The 18,733-nt window shown below is 39.8% G+C and overlaps 1 protein-coding gene across 6 annotated transcripts in view; it reads right to left on the reverse strand.

Annotated features, from left to right (window-relative positions):
- The window catches only part of CFAP221 (cilia and flagella associated protein 221), a 147,219-nt gene that overhangs the window by 52,650 nt on the left and 75,836 nt on the right, over positions 1 to 18,733 (reverse strand). For all 6 annotated transcript variants that reach the window (XM_049889160.1, XM_049889161.1, XM_049889162.1 and 3 more), the window contains exons 8-12: positions 16,055 to 16,214; positions 5,314 to 5,434; positions 5,118 to 5,229; positions 4,825 to 4,933; positions 2,257 to 2,344 (exon numbers count right to left, since the gene is read on the reverse strand). In XM_049889160.1, coding sequence (XP_049745117.1) covers positions 2,257 to 2,344; positions 4,825 to 4,933; positions 5,118 to 5,229; positions 5,314 to 5,434; positions 16,055 to 16,214 — 590 coding nt within the window. The remainder of the gene's footprint in view (positions 1 to 2,256; positions 2,345 to 4,824; positions 4,934 to 5,117; positions 5,230 to 5,313; positions 5,435 to 16,054; positions 16,215 to 18,733) is intronic.

The raw sequence follows: 18,733 nt of genomic DNA on the forward strand, positions 1-18,733 counted from the left end.
GTGCTAACCAAAAAGGTTGATAGTTCCAACCCACCCAGCAGCTCCACAGGAAAAATGACCTGGATTACAACCTAGGAAACCCTATAGGGCAGTTCTACTCTGTCACATAGGATCACTACGAGTTGGAATTGACTCAACGGCACACAACAACAACATATTCCTCAGTTCATTACATTTTGACTTTTTGCCTCCACAAGTCTACTGAAATGGCCATCCCTAAGGCAAATAATGACCTCCAAACTGCCAAACACAATGTGTATTTTCCGGCCTCATCATCTTGGAACCTTCTTTGCATTTGTCTGATCCCTCTCCTTTTACCTGAAGCTCATTCTTCCCTTTGTCTCTATGTTGTCCATTTCTCCTGACCTTTCTGACGATAAATGGTCCCCTCTGCTCTCCATTTAAATCATGAAGTTCTCTAGATTTCCCTCCTCAAGCCATTGCCTTTCTCACACTATTCACTTTTCTTGGACCACCACATTTGTTTTGTGGTCTCCTCTATCTCTGTGCTGATCACTGCTAAGTCTGTGTCTTCAGCTCAGACTTGCTCCCCAGCTGCCACCTAGATGCCCCCATTACCCCAAATGCACCATGTCTCAAATTAAACTCTTCTTCTTTCCCAAAGCCAGATTTTCCTCCCATATTTGAGATACCATTTAGAACCACCAACATGCATCCAAGCTGGAAACCCAGGAGCCATTCCATCTTCTCCCTTTACTTACCCCTCCCCTCCAAATTGTCAAAAAATTATATCTCTAACACTGCACTTAGCACATTTTAAATCATCTTGTTATATGTTTGTGCCTCTCTGGACTGTGCCCTTCTTCAGGGCAGGGACCATGGCTTAGTCACTAGTACTGAATGTAAACACACTTGTAAAAATAAACAGTTGCATTTGCCTGTCAACTAAATGCTGGCAATCACAGCCTTAAATTTCACATTGACCTGGCCATAGCATGTTTATATCACCGTTATGCCCTGGTGGTGCAGTGGTTAAAAGCCCAGGCTGCTAGCCAAAAGGTTGGCAGTTCAAATCCACCAGCCACTCCTTGGAAATGCTATGGGGCAGTTCTACTCTTTCTATAAGGTCGCTATGAGTCGAAATCGACTCGATGGCAATGGATTTTTTTTATCTTTAAAATGTTAGGAGATACTTGATATTTTGTTTGAAAAACAGCAAAAAATCTAAAAAATGCAACAAACTAAATCTAAATGCAAACCTGTCATGTGCCTTTCCTAAATGCTAAAACTTAGCAATGTAGTATAATGATTTTACATTCTTTAGTTTGCCTTGTGAAAAATAAAAAAAAAAAAAGAGGAATTTATTCAAAGATTCTAAATCCAGGAAGGAAAATGTATTCTACATGAAAAACATACTCCTAAATCGGAAACGACTCGATGGCACTAGTTTTTTTTTTTTTTTTTTTATCTGACAAGGTACATGGATTGTCCCTAATCCATCCTACCCATTGTTACCAAGTTAGTTTACCTTAAGTTTACCTACAGTCCCAAGCTTAAACATATGTGATGCTTCCACGAGGCCTACCAAGTGAGTCCAAGTGCTCCACCAGGGCCTTCAAAGTTCTCCTACATGGAGCCTCAGCCGAGGCCTAGCTCCCATGCCCCACGTGTGGCCTATGTTCTAGCCATTATGGCTCCTCCCAGTGTTTCCTGCACCTGCCCTGCACTCAGCCACCCATCTCCCAAGCCATGGGTGTTCCACAGTCCCCTAGTTCCTGTTTCTACCCACCCTGAACCTACAGGTGTGGCCCTCACCCAGTTTCCCCCTCTCTGCTCAGCCCCTTTGAGTGTCTCTGTCATGGAACTTTTTGTTTGGATCTGGTCTAGCTTGGCTCCTGGTCACTGTCTTTGGGTCTCTCTTGTCTTCATGCTTTGTGCAGCACAGACAGAGGCACCTCAGGCACCTCAGTCCAGCCTGACTTTGAGTCATACCCTCCATCTGGAATGCTCTCTCCTCTTTGCTACTTCTCAAAATCATACAATGTCTTCCAGGAAGTCTTTCCAACTAGAGGAGCTCTCTTTCCCCTTTGGCTTCTGAATCCCCATAAACTCAGTACAGGCCTCTCGTGACATTTATAGCCAGCCTTGATTTATAGTTAGCAATTTACTTGTTATCAGCCTCCCCTACTCCCAACTTAGCTATAACTTCTCTATCTCCTAATATGGCATCTTGCATATAGCAGGAAATCAAAGTATTGAGTGAAGTAATGATATCAGGGTAGCAGTGATTCTGACCTTGTATTTTGTGCATGCTCTTTGATGTTCTTCAATAAGCTCTCTTTTTAATTTAAAAGATATGGGATCTTTACCAAGGTGCACCTGCCTGGGGAGAAGAAAAACAACTTCCAAAACCCATTGCAACACCATGGTCAGTTTCAGGAAGGAACGTCTCAGCTATACTCCACAACTGAAGAGGGCTGATGAGACACCGGAGGAGACGTCATGAGGGAGAAGTTGTAGAGACTTCAGCAATATAACCACAATGAAGAACGTATTCTATAAAATGAAGCTTACATTCTAGTGACACATACTAAAATATATACGAATAAGAAAATGTGAGTGCTCAACATCATTAGTCATTAGGGAAATGCAAATCAAAACCACAATGAGATACCACTTCATACCCACTAGGATGGCTATAATTAAAAATCAAAACCAAAACAAAATGAAACTAACAAGTGTTGGTGAGGATGTGGAGAAACTGGAACCCTCATACATTGCTGGTGGAAGACAACCGGGCAGTTCCTCAAAAAGGTGAACACAGAGTAGGGATATTTGCCATAATATGGATGAAACTTAAAAACATTACGCTAAGTGAGAGAAGGCAGACAGAAAAGACTACATATTGTATGACACCACTTGCATGAAATGTCCAGAACTGGCAAGTTCTTAGAGACAGAAAGTAGATTAGTGGTTGTCAGGGGCCAGGGGGAGTGTGGAATGGGAAATGACTGCTTAATGGGTTAGGGTATCATCCTGAGGGATGGAAATGTTCTGGAATAAGACAGTAGTGATGACTGCACAAACTGTGAATATACTAAAACCACTGAATTGTACACTTAAAAGTAGTTAAAGTGGTGAATTTTATGTTATGTGAATTTTACCTCAATTAAAGTAAAATCTGGTATTAAACACATCAATCATGGAGCTTGGCACAGATCGCAAATAGCTATGATTTAAAAGGGGAGGGGAGGTGTCCGGAGAGCTTTTTAGAATAAAGGAGACTAAAAAGACACGAAAACTAAATGCAAATTGTATGCTCTTTGATTGACCCTGGATTCCTCTTTTCCATAAACAAAACCAAAAAGCCCCAGCTATAAAGGCCATTATTGGAACAACTGGGGAAATGTGCACATGGATTGATTATTATAATATTATTGATAGAATATTGTATCAATGTTAAGTTTCCTGGAAGCCATTATGGCAACAGAGGAGAATGTCTTTGCTCTCAGGAGCTACATGAGGAAGTATTTAGGGGTGATAAATCATGACTGTCTGCAACGTACTTCAAATGCTCAGCAAAAAATGTGGCATATGTTTGTCTCTGTGTGTTTTTATAAAAAAGAAAAACAAAACCAAAACCACCGCCATCAAGTCGATTCCGACTCATGGTGACCCTACTGGACAGAGTAGAACTGCCCCATAGTTTCCAAGGAGCGCCTGGTGGGTTCAAACTGCTGACCTCTTGGTTAGCGCCACAGCTCTTAACCACTACACCACCAGGGTTTCCATGTGTGTTTACAGAGGGGAGTACACATGCTGACAATTAGTGAACCTAGGTCAAGTGTATATGGGTGTAACTTGTGGTTTACAAATCTTCCAACATAAAATGTTCAAAAAAAATATTAGGTGAAAACCACAGCATACAGAGTTAAATTTAGGTGTGATTTCAAGTATGCTACAAATAAGCCGAGAGGAAAGAAAACGCACCAGTGTTAACAGTGGGATTACAACTGATTTTTTTCCCCCTCCCTACACTTTTTAAAAAATATATTTTCAGGTTTTCTACAATGACAATGTATCAGTTTTATACATGGGGGAAAATTATTTTTAAAAATGGTCTTCAGTTACTTTGTGTACTTCTCATTTAACTGAGGCCAGACCATGAACACAGACTTTAGGTGGAAGCAGAGGGATTTCTGTCAAAAACAAAGGCCATTCCCATAAAAGCAGGATAGCAGCGTGGCGGAATCACCTTCTTGGAAGGCCCTTGAGATCAGGTCAGAGCGTATTCTTAGCTGTACAAATGAGGATGCCTGGTATGATCTGGTATTTTAAAAAAAAATTGTGGAAAAGGTTCCATTTTGAGCACAGAGGCATAAGTAAGAATTCTCACATCTGAATTTTAAAACCTCCACCAGGCCTCCCCCTAGCCCCATCCCCACCCCAGGTTCATTACCCTGTATCACTGGGCTTTCTGGAGGGTATCGGGGGCACACAGCACACAGCACAGGGGCTCGCGTTGGGGCAAGAGGTGACGGGCAGATTTGGGACACCCAAGTCACCCCGACCTGCCCCAGAGCCAGGGAGTGCTGGCAGAGGGAGCAGGGCCAGCTTCTCCCACAATTCAGCCTGGCTCTGCCACTGTCCAGTCACCCTCAGGAAACAGTACGGTTTGGTCACATTAATTTACTCCCAGTAGAAACTTCATTCTGCAATAAAAGGGTCAGTGGATAGGAGAGAATCATCACATTCCCCTACGGGCATAAAATGCTATTATATTTCATTGTGTCTTGTGCATAAAAAGTCATCACCTAAAAACAACCACGCTGCCACTTGGTACAAAAATGGGTGGATATTTACCACTTAAGGTGATTTTCGACTTCTTCACAAGTGTCCTGTCTGACTTTCTGTTCAAAGAGAGCTTCCTTCATTTGTCTCGTTTTGGAAATCTCATTGCCTTTGTCCAAAACTGAAGGCAGGAACAAAGAGTAATCGAATGAGAAGCATTTGCCCAGAGAAAAGTACATTTCTAACAACAAAACCCAACCGCTAGCTAACCGACTTTCGTTGTCGTTCGTCAATGGTAAGGGGGACGAGCAGGAATTCCTTCATATCTCACCCAGGTGCTGATTTATGGGGGATCGACAGGTTACCTTCTCTTAATTCTTTGATCTTCAGTTTTCCTGGTTCTTGGTTTAAAACAGTTGCCACGGCAAATGGATTTGATAAATCTACTGGAAATCTCAAGTTCTGGTATTCAATTTCCTAGGAGTCCAGACCAGGGGGGAAAATTAATTATTTTGCTTCTCCCTCAGCCCTTCCATCCTGTTTAGGATAACGCCACTTTACCTTCATCTTTTGAGGCTTTGCCTTCACTGGTAGTCTCTGAAAATTGATACGTGTCATTGTCTTTTCTGGAGGGACGTTTACTTTCTTAGAAAGAGTATTTAATCTTTCAAATTCTTCTACTCTATGGTTTAAAACAGATATTAAATTAGCATATAATCCAACAACTCAAGGCTCCTATTTTTATGGTCCTTCTGGTAATACCATGACTTACAGCCCACCAATTATTACAGCTCAACTGAAAATAAAGCTGTGTGCTCAAACAGTGGTCTACTAAGACGATGCAATGTCAGTGTATCCGAGCTTAAGCATACACCAGAATAGCCCACCAATGGCTGTTTTTCCTTTCATTCTTAGAGAGCTTAGCGAGTGAAAACCATGATACAATGAAAATGCTCATGGTCTAGCACGATTTCTAGGCTGTTGGTTTTCAACAGCTAAATTTATTACATTGTTAAAATCTTACACTGATTTACTTTTCAGTTAAAGAAAAATTATGCCCACTATTTGTGGCCAGACCTTTCAAAAGAGATCCAGGCTAACCGTCTGGATCTTTTCTGAACTGAAAACTGCCTTGTAACATACATAGCTAGAGACAGTGCTGCTCACATACCTACCGAAGCTATTCTGATGAACTGATTGCCCCTGAGTTGACTGTGACTCATGGCCATCCCATGCGGGTCAGGGTTTTCAATGGCTGATTTTTCAGAAGTAGATGGCCAGACCTTTCTTCTGAGGTGCCTCTGGGTGGACTCAAACCTCTAAACTCTCAGTTAGCAGCCAAGCGTGTTAACCATTTGCACCACTCGGAGACTCCACAAATGTTATTAGGAGTTGTTTATAATGAGATGTAGTAAAATCACGTTATATTCAGAAATGCTACCAATAAGGTATTTGTTTTTTTAATTTTTATTGTGCTTTAATTTTTTTTTAAGTGAAAGTTTACAAAGCAAGTCATTCTCTCATACAAAAACTTATATACATCTTGCTATATACTCCTAATTGCTCTCCCCTAATGAGACAGCACACTCCTTCCCTCCACTCTCTCTTTTCATGTCCATTTGGACAGCTTCTGACCCCCTCTTCTCTCTCATCTCCCCTCCAGACAGGAGATGCCAAAATAGTCTCATGTGTGCCCTTGATCCAAGAAGCTCACTGTTCACCAGCATCATTTTCTATCCCATAGTCCAGTCCAATCCCTCTCCGAAGAGTTGGCTTTGGGAGTGGTTCCTATCTTGGGCTAACAGAAGGTCTGGGGATGATGACCTCCGGGGTCCTTCTAGTCTCAGTCAGACCATTAAGTATGGTATTTTATGAGAATTTGGGGTCTGCATCCCACTGCTCTCCTGCTCCCTCAGGGGTTCTCTGTGCTGTTCCCTGTCAGGGCAGTCATCACTTGTAGCCAGACACTATCTACTTCTTCCTGTCTCAGTCTGATGTAGTTTCTGGTTTACGTGGTCCTTTCTGTCTCCTGGGCTCAAAAATACCTTGTGCCTTTGATGTTCTTCATTCTCCTTTGCTCCCGGTGAGTTGAGACCCATTAATGCATCTTATTGGCCACTTGCTAGCGTTTACGACCCCAGAAGCCACTCTCCAAAGTGAGATGCAGAATATTTTTTAATAGATTTTATTAAGTCAATTGGCTTAGATTTCCCCTGAAACCATGGTTCCCAAACTCCTGCCCCTGCTACACTGGCCTTCAAAGAGTTCAGATTATTCAAGAAACTTCTTTGCTTTTAGTTTAGTGCAGTTGTGCCGACCTCTCCTGTATTGTGTGTTCTCTTTCCCTTCACCTAAAATAATTCTTATCTAAAACCCATCTCCCTTCCCGCTCTTGTAACCATCAAAGAATATTTTCCTCTCTGTTTAAACTATTTCTCCAGTTATTATAATAGTGGTCTTATACAATATTTGTCCTTTTGCAACTGACTAACATCACTCAGCTTAATGCCTTCCAGATTCCTCCACATTATGAAATGTTTCATGGATTCATCATTGTTCTTTATCCATGTGTAGTATTTCAACTGTGTGAATATACCATTATTTATCCATTCATCCATTGATGGGCACCTTGGTTGCTTCCATCTTTGTGCTATTGTAAACAGTGCTGCAGTGAACATGGGTGTGCATATATCTGTTGGTGTAAAGGCTCTTAATTCTCTAGGATATTCCAAGGAGTGGGATTGCTGGATCGTATGGTAGTTCTATTTCTAGCTTTTTAAGGAAGCGCCAAACCGATTTCCAAAGTGGTTGTACCATTTGACATTCCCACCAGCAGTGTATAAGTGTCCAATCTCTCCACCATTTATTATTTTGTGTTTTTTGGATTAATGCCAGCCTTGTTGCAGTGAGACGAAACCTCATTGTAGTTTTGATTTGCATTTCTCTAATGGCTAATGATTGTAAGCATTTTCCTCATGTATCTGTTAGCTACCTGAATGTCTTCTTTAGTGAAGAGTCTGTTCATACCCTTTGCCCATTTTTAACTCAATTATTTGTCTTTTTGTTGCTGAGTTTTTGCAGTGTCATGTAGATTTTAGAGATCAGATGCTGATTGGAATTGTCATAGCTAAAAACTTTTTTCCAGTCTGTAGGTAATCTTTTTACTCTTTTGGTGAAGTCTTTGGATGAGCATAGGTGTTCGATTTTTAGGAGCTCCCAGTTATCTAGTTTCTCTTCTGCGTTGCTAGTAATGTTTCGTATACTGTTTATGCCATGTATAAGGGCTTTTTATAAGGGCTCCTAGCATTGTCCCTATTTTTCCTTCCATGACCCTTATAATTTTAGATTTAGGTCTTTGATCTATTTTGAGTTCGTTTTTGTGCATGGTTTGAAGTATGGGTCTTGTTTCATTTTTTTGCAGATGGATATCCAGTTATGCCAGCAGCATTTGTTAAACAGACTGTCTTTTCCCCATTTAACTGACTTTGGGCCTTTGTCAAACATCAGCTGCTCATTATGTGGATGGATTTATGTCTGGATTCTCAATTCTGTTTCATCGGTCTATGTATCTGTTATTGTACCAGTACCAGGCTGTTTTGACTACTGTGGCAGTATAATAGGTTCTAAAATCAGGTAGAGTGAGGCCTCCCACTTTGTTCTTCTTTTTCAGTAATGCCCTACTTATCCGGGGCCTCTTTCCCTTCCATATCAAGTTGGTGGTTTGTTTCTCCATCTCATTAAAAAATGGCATTGGAATTTGTATCAGAGTTGCCTTGTATGTATAGATGGCTTTTAGTAGAATAGACATTTTTACAATGTTACATCTTCCTATCCATGAGCAAGGTATGTTTTTCCACTTAATGTAGGTCTCTTGGTTTCTTGCAGCAGTGCCTTGTAGTTTTCTATGTATAGGTCTTTTACGTCTCTGGTAAGATTTATTCCTAAGTATTTTATCTTCTTGGGGGCTACTGTAAATGGTATTAATTTGGTGATTTCCACTTTGATGTTCTTTTTGTTGGTGCAGAGGAATCCAACTGATTTTTGTATGTTTATCTTGTATCCTGATATTCTGCTGAACTCTTCTATTAGTTTCAGTAGTTTTCTGGAGGATTCTTCAGGGTTTTCTGTGTACAAGATCATGTCATCTGCAAATAGAGAGACTTTTACTTCTTCCTTACCAATCTGGATGCCCTTTATTTCTTTATCTAGCCTAATTGCTCTGGCTAGGACCTCCAGCACAATGTTGAATAAGAGTGGTGATAAAGGGCATCCTTGTCTGGTTCCTGATCTCAAGGGGAATGCTTTCAGACTCTCTCCATTTAGGATGATGTTGCCTTTGTATAAATGCTCTTTATTATGTTGAGGAATTTCCCTCCTATTCCTATTTTGTTGAGAGTTTTTATCATGAAAGGGTGTTGAACTTTGTCCAATCCTTTTCTGCATCAATTGATAAAATCATGTGGTTCTTATCTTTTGTTTTATTTATATGACAGATTACACTAATTGTTTTGCTAATGTTGAACCATCCCTGCATACCTGGTATGAATCCCACTTGGTCATGGTGAATTATTTTTTTGATATGTTGTTGAATTCTGTTGGTGAGAATTTTGTTGAGGATTTTTGCATCTAAGTTCATGAGGGATATAGGTCTGTTATTGTCTTTTTTTGTGGAGTCTTTTACCTGGTTTTATTATCAGGGATATGCTGGCTTCATAGAATGAGTTTGGGAGTATTCCATCTTTTTCTACGCTCTGAAATACCTTTAGTAGTAGTGGTGTTAACTCTTCTCTGAAAGTTTGGTAGAACTCTGCAGTGAAGCCGTCTGGACCAGGGCTTTTTTTTTGTTGTTGGGAGTTTTTTTTATTACCTTTTCAATCTATACTTTTGTTATGGGTCTATTTAGTTGTTCTACCCCTGTTTGTGTTAGTTTAGGTAGATAGTGTGTTTCTAGGAATTTATCCATTTCTTCTAGATTTTTGAATTTGTTAGAGTACAATTTTTCAGAGTAATCTGATATGATTCTTTTAATTTCAGTTGGGTCTGTTGTAATATCGCCCATCTCATTTCTTATTTGCTTCCACTCCTGGTTTTCTTTTGTCGGTTTGGTCAATGGTTTATCAATTTTGTTAATTTTTTCAAAGGACCAGCTTTTGGTCTTGTTAACTCCTTCAATTGTTTTTCTGTTTTCTATTTCATTTAATTCTGCTCTAATTTTTATTATTTACTTTCTTATGGTGCCTGAGAGTTTCTTTTGTTGCTCTCTTTCTATTTGTTCAAGTTGTAGGGATAATTCTTTGATTTTGGCCCTTTCTTCTTTTTGGATGTGTGCATTTATTGATATAAATTGACCTTTGAGCACTGCTTTCATTGTGTCCCAAAGATTCTGATAGGAAGTGTTTTCATTCCCGTTGGATTCTATGAATTTCTTTATTCCATCCTTAATGTCTTCAATAACCCAGCCGTTTTTGAGCAGGGTATTGTTCAGTTTCCAAGTGTTTGATTTTTTTTCCCTGCTTTTCCTGTTAATGATTTCTACTTTTATAGCCTTATGGTCAGAGAAGATGCTTTGTAATATTTTGTTGTTTTGGATTCTGCTAAGGCTTGCTTTATGACTTAATATGTGGTCTATTCTAGAGAATGTTCCATGTGCACTAGAAAAGAAAGTATACTTGGCTGCTGTTGGGTACAGTGTTCTATATATGTCTATGAGGTCAAGGTGGTTGATTGTGGCATTTAGATTTTCCATGTCTTTATTGAGCTTCTTTCTGGATGTTCTGTCCTTCACCGAAACTGGTGTGTTGAAGTCTCCTACTATAATGGTGGGGCTGTCTATCTCACTTTTCAATGCTGATAGAGTTTGTTTCATGTATCTTCCAGCCCTGTCATTGGGTGCATAAATATTTAATATGGTTATATCCTCCTGGTATATTGTCCCTTCAATCATTATATAGTGTCCTTCCTTGTCCTTTGTGGTGAATTTAACTTTAAAGTCTGTTTTGTCAGAAATTAATACTGCCACTTCTGCTCTTTTTGATTGTTGTTTGCTTGATATATTTTTTTCCATCCTTTGAGTTTTAGCTTGTTTGTGTCTCTAAGTCTAAGGTACGTCTCTTGTAGGCAGCATATAGACGGATCATGTTTTTTAAACCAGTCTGCCACTCTCTGTGTTCTTATTGGTGCATTTAGTCTGTTTATTTTCAGCATAATTATAGATAGGTATGAGTTTAGTGCTGTCATTTTGATGTCTTTTTTTGTGTGTTGTTGACAGTTTCTTTTTTCCCAGTTAATTTTTTTGTGCTGAGTAGTTTATCTTTATATACTGTCTTTTCTTCGTATTCTGTGTTGTTGATTTTGTTTCTGCTGAGTCTCTATTTTTTTCTTATATTTTATTTCGATGAAAAGGATAGTTAGTCTCCTTTGTGGTTACCTTAATGTTTACCCCTATTTTTCTAAGTTTAAACCTAACTTTTGTTTCTTTATATCACCTGTCTTCCTCTCCATAGGAAGGATCTATGACTTCATTTCTTAGTCCCTCTTTATTGTTTTAATGTTGTCTTCTTTTACATAATAACTTCGCTGTTTCCCTGTTTTGAGCGTTTTTTTTTAACCTTGATTAATTTTTGTGATTTCCCTGTTTGGGTTGACCTCTGATTGCTCTGTCCAGTGTTCTCGTCTTGGGTTGATACGGTATTATTGATCTACCCAAAGAACTACCTTTAGTATTTCTTGTAGTTTTGGTTTGGCTTTTATGAATTCCCTAAACTTCTGTTTATCTGGAAATGTCCTAATTTCATCTTCATATTTGAGAGGCAGTTTTGCTGGATATATGATTCTTGGCTGGAAATTTTTTCCTTCAATGCTTTATGTAAGTCATCCCATTCCCTTCTTGCTGGCGTGGTTTCTGCAGAGTGGTCTGAGCTTATTCTTATTGACTCTCCTTTGTAGATGACTTTTTGTTCATCCCTAGCTGCACTTAAAATTCTCTTTTTATCTTTGGTTTTGGCCAGTTTGGTTATGTCTTGGTGACTTTATTTTAAAATCTACCTTATGTGGAGTTCAATGAGCATTTTGGGTTGATATCTTCTCATCTTTCACGATATCAGGGAAGTTTTCTGCCAACAAATCTTCAACAATTCTCTCTGTATTTTCTGTTATCCCTCCCTGTTCTGGTACTCCAATCACTTGTAGGTTGTTTCTCTTGATAGAGTCCCACATGATTCTGAAGGTTTCTTCTTTTTTTTAAATTCTTTTATCTGATTTTTCTTCAAATATATTGGTGTCAAGCGCTTTATCTTCAAGCTCACAAATTCTGCCTTCTACTTGCTCAATTCTGCTCCTCTGACTTTCCACTGAGTTGTCTAATTCTGTAATTTTATTGGTAATCTTCTCAATTTCTGATTGCTGTCTCCCTATGGATTCTTGCAGCTTATTAAATTTTTCATTATGTTCTTGAAGAACCTTTTTAATTTCTACAACTACTTTATCTGTGTGTTCCTTGGCTTGTTCTGCATGTTGCCTGATCTCCTTCCTGATCTAGTTCCTGATGTCTTGAAGAGTTCTGTATATTAATCTTTTGAATTCTGTATCCAGTAATTTCAGGAAGGCACCTTCATCCAGAAGATCCATTGATTCTTTGTTTTGAGAGCTTGTTGAGGCAATCATGGTCTGTTTCTTTATGTGACTTGATATTGACTGTTGTCTCCAAGCCATCTATAAGTTATTGTATTAGTTTATGTTTGCTTATTGTATCCTAGCTTCTTGCTTTGTTTTGTTTTGATATGCCCAGATGGGTTGCTTGAGTGAGCTACCTTGACTATCTTCACCTTTGAAGCTCTGATGTCCTGTCACCAGATGGCTAGAACTGTTATCAGGTATATCAGTCTAGGAGTCCATTCACTTTTCTTGTATGAATTCAGCTCAGGTGTCCAGGTAGCTGATCATCAAGTGTGTGGTACGGGCTCTGTCCTACAGTCTTAAAGGGGCAGGTGTGATTGGTGTAGGTACAAGTATCTGAAGTGCGGGGTCATGCTCTGAACAAGGAAGGGTGCTAAGAACTGTCCTCCAAGTGTGTGTGAGGAAAGCATGTCCCTGTTTCCTACAGTGTACAGGTGCGTGGGTTCTGCAGATGGACCACGGGCACCCAATGTTTTTGGTTGTAAGGACTGGGAGATACTAGTTATTCTTGGACCACTGTCATGGTTGGCTGGGTGACTTGAGGGGAGCCACCAGTCCTTAGCCCCTGATGTGGGTAGATGAAGACTGTGTTTAATAGGTAAAGCAGTGTCAAATATCAAACACCCACGTCTCTACCGCACAGCTGAAACAGTTGCAGTCTGCCAACAAGGGCCTAGTCTCCTGAAATAGGCCCTCACAGGTCCATGCAGGGGTGAAAGGTATTCAAAGTCCACAGACCATTTATGCCTGGACAGGAGCCGCTTCTGTCCCGAGCTCCCCTGGTTGGTAAAAAAGTGGAGCTGGCAAATTATCTTTTCCCCCAATTGTGAATTTATTCTTACTCCAAGGCTGGGAGCATGGCTCCGGGCACTCAACAGGACCTATCTCAGTCCCAGGGAAATCAACAGCCACTGAAGCCGGCTTGGGGGCAGGGAGGCATGGTAAAACATCTGCAAGTACTTAGCTTTTGCCAAGAGTGACGTTCTTCTCTAGTTCCGGAGGTGTGAGTAGGCTGTGTAGCTGGCTGCTTCTCTCTGAAGAAACTGTGGTGGAACGCTACTACCAGCCCGCACCAGCTGCTTCTGGAAATGGTGCTTGAAGGATCTTGGCGATTCAGGTCCAGTAACTCCTCTCAGATTCTGAACTGTCTCTTTCTCCCCCTGCCGCTCAGTCCATTTTCTAACCTTGCCTTTGTTATTCAGCGCTTGTCATAAATATAATCGTTTCACTTGCTCTTTCAAGTCTTTGTTGTAAGAGGGATCTCTGGAAGCATCGGCCTATTCCACCATCTTGGCCCCGCCTCTCAAGCACTTCTTTAAACAAGAATGTGTTTTATAGGATTACATAACTTATGATTGTAACACCTGTTTTACAGGATTATACATATCCATGACATTGCAGAAGTTAGATAAGCTAGTTTCTGTGGAGCTGTCATTCTGATGTAGCTCACCAGGTCTTTCTTCTGAGGCACTTCTGAGTGGATTCTGTCACCCTTTCAGTTAGTAGCCAAGCCCTTAACTGTTTGCATCAGCCAGAAACTCCATACAGAAACTAGGTAGGAATATACTAAAATTCACTCATTCTGACAGTCAATATGCATTTGCTGAGTACCTACTGAATACACCCCACTGGATAATATGGGATATATGCTAGCAATCTCTGATTTAACATCCACCTGTTTAAGAGTGTCCTCAAAGGTCCATGGCATGGAAGAAGCTGTCATTTGGTGAAGCCCACATTGGCTGACATGTCCTCACGTGCAAGGATGAGGCGCAGAGTTGGGGACTGAGCTGCGGCCTAGCATCCACATCTCAAGTGAGCTCTGCCATCACCTCTGCCGTAAATCCTGGGAGCAGTATCGAGAGTGTGAAAAATAGTCTTGTAAAGAGATGTGATTGCTAGTGCTAGTGATGGAAATGAAGGGGTCTAAGAAAGTGATAAACTAAAGAGTTACATGTGGAATTTGGCAGTGCTAAACTTAGGATGTGCATAGGTCCACACACCCTGTTCTGAAATGAGAAAAGCAATCTCTGAAATTTTCCGAGGGTACTACAGCCAGTGTAATTCTTTTCCTTCATGGTAGAATCTGTACATGAGAGTACTATCTGCAGTTTGGGGAGAAATGTAGGTCTTGAGACATAGCCCTTGAAAAAAATCAAAAGTGTATTAAATACGACACAAACTCTAGTTGGGAAACCAAAACACGTTACGGTGAAACCTGTAAGAGCTGGAGCTCGACGGGCCTTGTTTTCCCGGGTCTCGAAAGTTTTCCTCCTTTGACAGGGTGCAACCATCACTTTTCTATCACTCTCTATTAGTGGGAAATGTTTGCGTCTTCCTTCTCTGACAGGTTTCCACTTTACACAGGTTCCGGCTTTCACAGGTTGAACTGTAGTTTAGAAACAGTGTGATCTGCATTTGTATTGTGCTTCTACTCTTCAAGGGTGTGCTTGTGTATCTGAGAACGGGTCTGTGGAAGCACATGTACAGGTAAAAACCCCACAGGTAAGAAGTCGTTGACACATTGCAGCACGTTACAAGAGAGGGCAAATAACACTTTTTTTTAGGCCAGTAGCTGACATCAGAAAAATGAGCACTATTCTTCATTTGTATTCAGTCCTACTTGTTTGTTGCCCAAGTGATTGTGGTTTCTTGCAGGTTTGGGTTCAGCAACCCATGCTAAAATCCCACAGTTGATTTAGGCTACTTTAAACATTTAGGAAGAAAATCATGGAATAAATGTATAATAAAGCATGGAATTTAATCATACTTTGGTATAAGATTGTTATTGAACTTTTAATATGCCCAGTGGTGTTAACATGTTATGTATCCCTAGTTATGAAAGGAAGAGGAAGAAAATTAAGGTATTTATTTTTAATTTTCCAAGTAATTTTAAGGATTTTTCAAGATTAGTATTTACATTGTGACAACTTTTCCTTTTAACTTTTATAAAAATCATGTGCATTAAGAAAAAACTTAATGTTAACCACATACATTGAGATATAAAAATATGAGCTCATATTCAAATAAAAGAGGATGCTCAGAAAAGATCTGTTATGGAGTAAAAATCCCATCTCGCGTCTTTCTTCTAACTCGAATTTTGATGGTGTTTATAAAAAAAAAGACACTTCTGTACAGCACATTTCAGTTCTGGTCTTCTCGTGTGTGACAAATTTCTACTTCTCTTTTGTATCTAAGGGCATGGGACATTTCCCATGGGGCTTTGCACTGGGCAGAGCACACAGCAGGCACTCAATTAGTTATAGTGTTATATTTAAACTCTAAAAACAGTTATTTTGTTCTAGCCTCATTATTAAAATTTTTGAATAGACAGCAACGTGGTCAAAAATTCAAATGGCATATCAGATGTCATCAGTGAAAAGAAAGTATGTCTTGAAAACCCCTTTCTCTCACCCATTTCTACCCCCTTTTGCAGAAGCAACTAGTCCTACTGGTACAGAGATATTCTATGAATTACTGTTATATTTCAAAGTATATTTTATGTTCATTTTAAGTAAGTGTTTGATGGCATTCTGTCACAAGAACGAAAAACAGAATGGAAGAAAGGAAGATTTGGATTTTCAAAAAACACTTTAAGAGTAAACCGAACATTCCAAAGAAGGCCTACTTTAAAGCCATGCTGGGGTAGCACGTCCCCGTGAACACACACTCGTAAGGCTGGGAGTTGAACTGGGAAATCCATAACTGCACTTTGATCTGTGCAGTCCCGTACTGAAATGGTGTAAACTTGACAGTCACATTCACCTTCCCATTAGCCGGAATTATTCCTGAGAGGAAAGAAATGAGAAACCATGATAATCTCTTCCTGTCAATTCCAGTCAAAGAGGCCAACACATGCAATATAGTCTATTATCTTTGCCTAGTCTTTTCATTAAATACTTCGGCACATTTACATTGAATCAACTTCCGCACATTTACACTGATCTTATTTATCGATTTCTACATTAGTCCTTTATAATAATTATTTGTGTCATATATATATTACGTAAAGACTAATTGCCATTGAGTCGATTCTGACTCACGGCGACCCCATGTGTGTCAGAGTAGAGCTGTGCTTCATAGAGTGTTCAATGGCTGATTTTTGGGAAGTAGATTGCCAGGACTTTCTTCCAAGCTGCCTCTGAGTGGACTTGAACCATCAATCTTTCAGTTTAGCAGCCAAGTGAGTGAACCGTTTGCACCACCTAGGGACTCCTATATAATATATATCTACATACACATATATATCAGCTGATATATATATTATACTATATATGGTATGTTATATATATGTATATGTAAGTATTAGTGAATCAAAAATAAATTCTTAGAACTGTAATTTGCAAGACCAACAACCAATGCATTGGAAACACCTTTTTTAACAACATCAACGGTGACTTTTCATTTTGACCTCACCAGACAGAATATACAGGAACCAAATTCAGCTACATCTGTGGAAACAGGTGATGGAGAAGCTCAATATCATCAGCCATAGCAAGGCCAGGGACCAACTGCGGAACAGACCATCAATTGCCTGTATGCAAATTCAAGTTGAAACTGAAGAAAGTTAAAAGAAGTCCACAAGACCCAAAGTACAACCTTGAGTATATCCCACCTGAATTTAGAGATCATCTCGAGAACAGATTTGATGCATTGAACAGTAATGAATGAAGACCAGATGAGTTGTGGGATTGGACATCAAGGACATCATACATGAAGAAAGCAGGTCATTAAAAGGACAGGAAAGAAAAAAAAAAAAAAAAAAGACCAAAATGGATGTCAGAAGAGACTCCAAAACTTGCTCTTGAACATAAAACAGCTAAGAATGAAAGAAATGATGAAGTAAAAGAACTAACAGAAGATTTCAAAGGGGAGCTTGAGAAGACAAAGTATTATAATGAAATGTGCAAAGACCTGGAGTTAGAAAACCAAAAGGGAAAAACACACTTGGCATTTCTCTGGCTGAAATAACTGAAGAAAAAAATTCAAGCCCCCAGTTACAATACTGAAAGACTCTATGGGCAAAATGGAGCCCTGCTGGCACAGTGGTTAAAAGTTTGGCTGTTAACCAAAAGGTCAGCAGTTCGAATCCACCAGCTACTCCTTGGACACCCTATGGGACAGTTCTACTCTGTCCTATGAGTTGGAATTGACTCAATGGCAGCGAGTTTGGCTTAGTTTTTATGGGCAAAATATTGAATGAAGCAGGAAGCATCAAAAGAAGATGTAATGAATAAATAGAGTCACTGTACCAAAAAGAATTAGCTGACATTCAATCATATCAAGAGGTAGCATATGATCAAGAGCCAAGGGTACCGAAGAAGACGTCTAAGCTGCACTGAAGGCACTGGAGAAAAACAAGGCTCCAGAAATTGATGGAATACCAATTGACATATTTCAACAAATGGATGCAATGCTGGAAACACTCACTTGTCTATGCCTTGTTCGAACAGAACAAGGGCATGCTTTGTGGTTTAAAGTCAGGAAAAGTGTGTGTCATGGTTATATCCTTTCACCATACTTATTCAATCTGTATGCTGAGCAAATAATCTGAAACACTGGACTGGCTGAAGAAAAACGGGCATCAGGATTGGAGGAAGACTTATTAACAACCTGAGAATATGCAGATGACACAACCTTGCTTGCTGAAAGTGAAGAGGGCTTGAAGTACTTACTGACGAAGATCAAAGACCACAGCCTTCAGTATGGATTACTCCTCAACGTAAAGAAAACAAAAATCCTCACAACTGGACCAACGAGCAATATCATGATAAACAGAGAATAGACTGAAGTTGTCCATGATTTCATTTTACCTGGATCCACAATCAACACGCATGGAAGCAACAGTCAAGAAATCATACAATGTATTGCATCGGGCAAATCTGCTGCAAAAGACCTCTTCAAAGTGTTAAAAAAAAAAAAAAAGATGTCACTTTGAAGACTAAGATGTGCCTGGCCCAAACCATGATATTTTCAATTTCCTCATGTGCATGCAAAAGCTGGACAATGAATAAGGAAGATCGAAGAAGAACTGACGCCTTTGAATTATGGTGTTGGCGAGGAGTATTGACTATACCATGGGCTGCCAGAAGAATGAACAAATCTATCTTGGAAGAAGTATAGCCAGAATGCTCCTTAGAAGCGAGGGTGGGAGACTTCTTCTCACATACTTTGGACATGTTATCAGGAGGGATCAGTCCCTGGAGAAGGACATCTTGCTTGGTAAAGTAGAGGGTCATGGAAAAAGAGGAAGACCCTCAAGGAGATTGACTGACACAGTGGCTGCAACAATAGCCTCAAACAGCAA

The sequence above is a fragment of the Elephas maximus genome, chromosome 6, assembly GCF_024166365.1.
Source record: "Elephas maximus indicus isolate mEleMax1 chromosome 6, mEleMax1 primary haplotype, whole genome shotgun sequence".
Taxonomy (NCBI): Eukaryota; Metazoa; Chordata; class Mammalia; order Proboscidea; family Elephantidae; genus Elephas; species Elephas maximus.